Below are 6041 nucleotides of genomic sequence, written 5' to 3' on the forward strand. Positions count from 1 at the left end.
CACGTCCTAGCTTGGGCTGCCACGGCTCGCTCTCACCTCCCTCGCAGCCCGGCTGAGCTGTGCCGCTGCCTAGATTCCAGCTCTGCCAGCCCCGGCAGCACTCACCAGAAGGGTAGATGGTGTCCAGCGTCACCTTCCTGGCACGTATGAATCTGCCCACCTGCTCCAGGTCCCCCTGCCTGATGTGGTCCTGAAAGACGACGTCATTGGGGAAGCGCACAGTGCGTGCGGCTCTCAGTCTCTGAGCGTACCGACTGTACCGGGGCATTGAGACTGTGTAATAGTCCTTCATGCTGCTCACAGCCTTCAGACACTGCGGAGGAAGAGGAGGAGCAGAGGCATGGGGGGCTGTGGGAGCCCCTGGAGTTGCTCAGTGCTCGGCCCTGCCGCTCACTGGCCTCGGAGCACCGCTTGCTCCTCTTCTGCCCGTCACCTCCCTCCTCGCTATGGAGGCGCGATGGCACCCGCACCGCTGCGCTCCCTCTGCGCCCGTGTCCGTGTCCCCGGTGGGTTCGAGTCCCCCTCGCTGGCAGGGAAGTGGCGGCCGCTGGGCTCTCCCTACGCTCCCGTGCCGCATGCAGGAGATGGCGCTGGGCACCCGCAGTTCCCCAGCAGGCCCTTGGCCCAGGACTGGTGGTTCTCCAGGGGCATGGCGTTATATAGGCTCCTGCGGGCTATTTTGAGGACGTGCAGCTCATGCTATTTGCCATGATACTTTGTAATCGAGCCGCCCAGGCCCGCGGCCTCCCACTTTTGGGCAGAAGTTGGTGTCTCATCTTACCACCCACCTGTTGATGTGCCCATCCAAGGGGTCAAACCTACTATTGCTTTTGCATGGATGGCCCTCCAGAGGAGTCCAAGGGCCTGACAACAGAACTTCCCAGCAGCAAGCCCACACACGCACCCGCGCGCGCCAGGGAAGGGACACAAGCGCCATCGCCCAGCGAGGGGAACCAGCCGCTCGCGTACCGGCCAGCCAGCGCAGTGCAGGCGTGTCACAGCTGCGGTGCCAAATACATTCAGAGCTAAGTCACTCTCCTGCAGTTGCATCAGACGACTTGAAAGGAGCAGCAGGAGCTGTGCTGCCCAGCACGACTGCGTACAGCTAAGCGTGGAGAACACCACCAGCACTGGAGATTATCAGTGCCCTTGGGAGGACAGAGGTGCTGCTGGTGCTCCTGATGCAGGTGCAGAACCAGAAGCCTACAATGCCCGTCCCTCATGCTCAATGTCCTACTTCAAACTCAGAACGAGCTGCTACTTAAGGGCAGGCTTCCACAGAACAGCCTCGGAACAGCTGAAGAATAGCACCACCACCAGACAATTCCTGCACTCGTTACTCTCCAGCTGTAGCTCTCAAAGACCCAAAATGGACCATTTACCACAGATGGATCTTTCTGCCAGGGGTTCAAGCAACAACTGATCCTCCATCCTTTTTCCCATCAAAGTTTGGCCATTTCAGATACACGAGCATGTTGCGCTGTTCTGTGCAGATGGGGATTGTCCAAGCAGGACAATGAATTCCCCTGCAGTGCATCAGGAAAAATCCCTGTCCTGTGTTAGGAATCACAGAGCTTTCATCCCTTCTGCAGCGCACCCTTGTCCTGAACCCCTGCCAGCAGCGAGGCTGACAGCTCGGTCAGCCGTGCACCCGAGAACTGCCTGCTGCGCTCATTCATCTTCTGGCAAACACATCGATCTTTTTGCTGAGCATCTCCGCTCAGCGGTACATCAGACAGAACACCGTGCAAGAGCAGGCTGAGCTATCTGCTGTGGAGACAGAACGCTTTTAGCCCACTTTCTTGGAACAGCAATTAGCTGTGTACACAAGATGACTCCGACGGAGTCCTGCTCTGCCAAGAGCAGCCCTGGTGCATGAGAAAAGTCCCCCTCCTCTGAGCTGAGCAAGGCAGGTCTCAGACCATAAACAGATGAGAGCCCCTGCAGAGCTCAGCCTTGCTTACGCTTCAGCTGGCCTCACAAAGGGACCTTTCTGAGCCAAGTCCTAACCAGCACCGTCCAGCAGAACTCCTTCCTAGCAGTGCTCTCTTCCTCCCCACCCCAAAACACAAGGCAGCTTTCTTACTGCTGGCACTGGCCACTCGTGCTGCCTGCTCTGGTGGGCTATGGCAGCGGCAGCTGGGCTACACGAAGAACAATTCCCCTGCTGGCCTTCAGACATGCAAGGTCGCAGCCCTGGAGGGAAGCATCTTCAGAGATCCTTCTCCAAATAACTGCAGGTAACAGCCACAAACACAGCTGGTTACTGACAGAACAGGCAGTAGCAAACCCTGTTTTCTGATCCCAGAGTCAGCAATTGCCTGTTCAGCCCCAGCCCCGGTGCTGCTGCGCCAAAGGTTTGTGCACACCACGCCAGGACTCAGCAGGGGCCCTGTTCCCAGAGGAACCACAGGAGGAGGCTGGAGCTGCAGATGAGCTTTGTACAACGCTTGCTCTACCACCCCAGTGCACGGCCTTCAGTGACAGGCACCAACAGCCTCCTGAGCTGCCCTCTAGCTTCACCATGCCCTCGCATGTGACATTTATAGCATATTTTCTTACAAAAATATTTTCAGCAGTAAGTGACTGGTTTGGAAATAGCAATGTAGCTCACTGGATCATGTGAGCCTGACTACAGGCAGCCCCAGGTTCCCTGTAGGCAAATTCCTTGGTTAACTGCTCAAGAGCAATGAGGTCTCCTCACCTCAGGCCAGCTGGCAAGCAGAGCCACTTCTTCTCAGAGACAGTGCCCCCTCACTGCTCATAGAGCAGTTAGTTGCCTGCCTGCACAAGCTGATTTAATCTGGACATGACATGGTCATCTTGATGTTATTTTCTTTTATAGAGTATGCAGTACAAATTTCTTCAGGTTAAGGTGCCAGAAGCCACTTGCAAAACTGGAAGTTTTTCCCAAAAATGTAGTATTTAGTGAAAGCTTGAGAGCTGACAAACACACAGCCCCCTCAGAGTCCCTCAAGAATCACCCTACACCTCTGACCCCCTCTCGGGTCAGGTTCAAATATATTCAACCTGTATTCTGACAGAGACAAAGAGCCATAATAGTATTAAAATCTCAACTTTATTTGGCCAACAAATTCAGTTCCAATGTTATTGTAGCGGAATGCTAAGAACCAGCCTGATGCAGCTCAGGCCTCTGAGGCACTCCCCTGTTCAAGTTCCTCCCCAAAACCCAGTAATTGCCAATGTCCTGTTTGATCGATTTTATCAGGCCCTCCCACACCACCCACCTGCCTGGTCAACCCATTCAAAATAATGCATGGAAAGTGATTGCAGAACAGTCTTGCCTTTGATCAAGAGGATGGCAACACAGCTAGGTCTCATCTCAGCTGGTGAGCCAGTGATCACCCCCACCCTCAGAGCCTGCCACAGCCAGTGCACACAGTATTCCACCCTTCCAGGTGTTTGGAAAAGTCATCTCCAAGCATCTTAAAGCAGAGGGGAAAGGAAATATCTGGCCAGCATGAAGAGAAGCACCTCCATGTACACCTCACACCAGAATGATGCCATCAGGCTACTGCCTCTTCCCCTACATATACCCAAGGCCGATTCCAGGGAAGAACAGCTGAGGCCATTAAGGACCCTGCCAGGTACAGAAATCAACTATGGGCTTTAGTTTTAAAAGAAAAAAAAGGAAAAAAGCTTTCTTGGAAGATGTTAGTGGCAAGGCTCCAAAATGCTGGACCACTGAACTCGTGCTACCACTCCACAATCTGCTTCTACCCAGAAGAGAATAATTCAAACAAAAGCTGTGTACAAAAAAAGTACATCACAATAAAAAAAAATGAGCCCAGCTGGCTGGGCTGGCTACCTAGTGACAGATCCCTTCTCAAAAGCAAAAAGAAAGAAAAAACAGTCAAGTGTACAGACAAGTGAGGGTAAAGTGTTACTTTGAAAGCCAATCCCTGGATTTCCAGTCATTCACCTTCTGCTTTAAATCTTAATGGGTTTCTGACTCACTGGGCTGCGTAATAGCAGCCAATTTAGTGTCTGATTTTTTTGGGTGATGTAGATCAGTCTTCTCTTTACAATTCATCCTTTTGGATTTTCTGCTCCTCATCATCATCACCTTCCTCAAGGTCTGTTTCTTCATCCGTCTCCAGGTCCTCCAGATCCTGCATAGGTTAAAGAGAGCTACTGGTTTCTGGCACATTAGGCAGATGCAAACCCAAGCACAGAACAGCACCTCCACTCTGTTAGACATTCTCTGCTGCTGCACTGACAGAACATCCAGAGACTTCTACCAAGAGCTCTGAACTGGGAACATTAAGGATTAGAAACCCTGGAAGCTGGTACCTGCACCTGTAACACCCTCCACCACAGCAGGCAAGGAGCTTCCAACCAGATAGACTGCGTACGAAATGTTCATCATACCCTCAAGTTCTGGTGCTGAGCAGGAGTTCTCAGTAAGGAATAAGCCCTCCAAGTACTCCAGCAGCTCGCACAACAACCAGAGACAGCTTGTGCAAATTTAGAGGTTATAAGATAAACAGTTTCCATGCATTTGTGTTTAAGCCTCCCAAGAACATTTATGTCACACCCAGCTGAAGTGTTCTCAATAAAAGGAGTCCATTACAGGCCAATGGCCAGCCAGGCTGCAACCGAGCAGGTCACATGTTATGATGTGGGCATTTTTGGTCACCGACAACATCTTTTCCTGCCACATAACCACCCAGGATCTTATTTCTGACCGAGGATTCAAGCACAACACCAGGTCAGATCTATGCCCATATTCTGAATGAAAGCCCAGAGTACCGTATCGACATTACTCACGTCATCAGCTGCTGCCCCATCCTGACCTCCGCTCTCCAAGAATTTTTTGAAGCCTTCTAGTGTCCTCTCCCCATTATAGTCAATTACCTAACACAGGAAAAAACATCAAGATAATGGTTACAGGCACCTACAGAACCACACCCCTGGGGAGGAGAATTCTCTTTCTGAGCAACAGTGAACATGCCAAGCAAAAGGGAATTTAAAAATTCACCTTCACCCATATGAGACGAAGGAAAACAGCTCAGCCACTAGACTTCAGAGATCACTGCGAGGAAAGAATAGCCTGCAGATGAGCACACTGTCCTCTGCTATGCTCCCTCTTTTCCCCATTCCCACTTCCCACCCCCACCAAACTTTCCTACAGCCCAGCCCCCCACAAAAAGGGTCTCGGATGTCCTCTAGACTTGATGTGTTCCATCCCTACAGAATTGGGAGCCCTCCCAAAGGCCTTGTCCAAAACAGAACTCAAGCAGGCAACTAAGCATTTCTAGTGCTCCCTCGCTATGTGATCTGCATAGACGTCAGCTGCCGCCTTACATTTCTGCCAGAGCCTGCAGGGAAGAACTTGAGCGTGGGGAAGCTGTGGATTTTCACTGCCTCTACTTCATTGGCCGTTGAATCCATCTTGGCAATGACAATGTTCTCATGGTCCCTGTAGGTCTCTCCCAGCTTGTCCCAGATAGGAGCCAGCTGCTTACAGTGACCACACCAGGGGGCATCTGTCAATTAGAAACACATAGCTAGCACCATCAGCCTAACAAGTTACCACCACCACCACTCCCCCCTCAGCCCCGCACCAGACAGTTCACACAACCAAGGCACTCCCTTTGTGGCTTAGAGAATCGAAGATGTTTCTCCCTAATCCCAGTCATGCAGTATTTTGGCACTCCTTTCATGCCAGTTACTTGGCATCAGCTGTTGAAAGATACTTACAGAACTCTACAAAGACATTCTTATTCTCATCAAAAGCAACTTCTTCAAAGTTCTTCCCAACTAGAACTTTGACAGGCTGCTTGTCCCAGTCTTCAGGAAGATCCTGACTCATCAGGTGGGGCTGGAATAAGAAGTGAAATTCAGATATGGTTTGCTACACAGCCTCTTGGAGCATGCATGCAATGACATATCCCGGAAAATCCAAGATTAACCAACCCCCCCTCAGTGCCTCAGTCATAGGCTGTGAGCAATCAGATGAATCAGTCACTTCCTCTTCTGCTTACAGAAAGTCTCCTTCCCACCCTGCACAAGCAGGA

At 51.5% G+C, this 6041-nt stretch overlaps 2 protein-coding genes across 2 annotated transcripts in view; both read right to left on the minus strand.

Annotated features, from left to right (window-relative positions):
- PPP1R27 (protein phosphatase 1 regulatory subunit 27) overlaps positions 1-937 on the minus strand; it is a 1947-nt gene extending 1010 nt beyond the window's left edge. Inside the window, exons 1-2 of the mRNA XM_009644110.2 lie at positions 905-937; positions 106-313 (exon numbers count right to left, since the gene is read on the minus strand). Coding sequence (XP_009642405.2) covers positions 106-313; positions 905-937 — 241 coding nt within the window. The remainder of the gene's footprint in view (positions 1-105; positions 314-904) is intronic.
- A 2141-nt stretch (positions 938-3078) lies between these two features.
- P4HB (prolyl 4-hydroxylase subunit beta) overlaps positions 3079-6041 on the minus strand; it is a 12995-nt gene continuing 10032 nt past the window's right edge. Inside the window, exons 9-12 of the mRNA XM_009644327.2 lie at positions 5725-5845; positions 5329-5510; positions 4792-4878; positions 3079-4133 (exon numbers count right to left, since the gene is read on the minus strand). Of these exons, the coding sequence (XP_009642622.1) occupies positions 4044-4133; positions 4792-4878; positions 5329-5510; positions 5725-5845 (480 nt within the window). The 3' untranslated portion in view covers positions 3079-4043. The remainder of the gene's footprint in view (positions 4134-4791; positions 4879-5328; positions 5511-5724; positions 5846-6041) is intronic.

This window comes from Egretta garzetta, unplaced genomic scaffold, assembly GCF_000687185.1.
Source record: "Egretta garzetta isolate BGI_Z169 unplaced genomic scaffold, ASM68718v1 scaffold381, whole genome shotgun sequence".
NCBI lineage: Eukaryota > Metazoa > Chordata > Aves > Pelecaniformes > Ardeidae > Egretta > Egretta garzetta.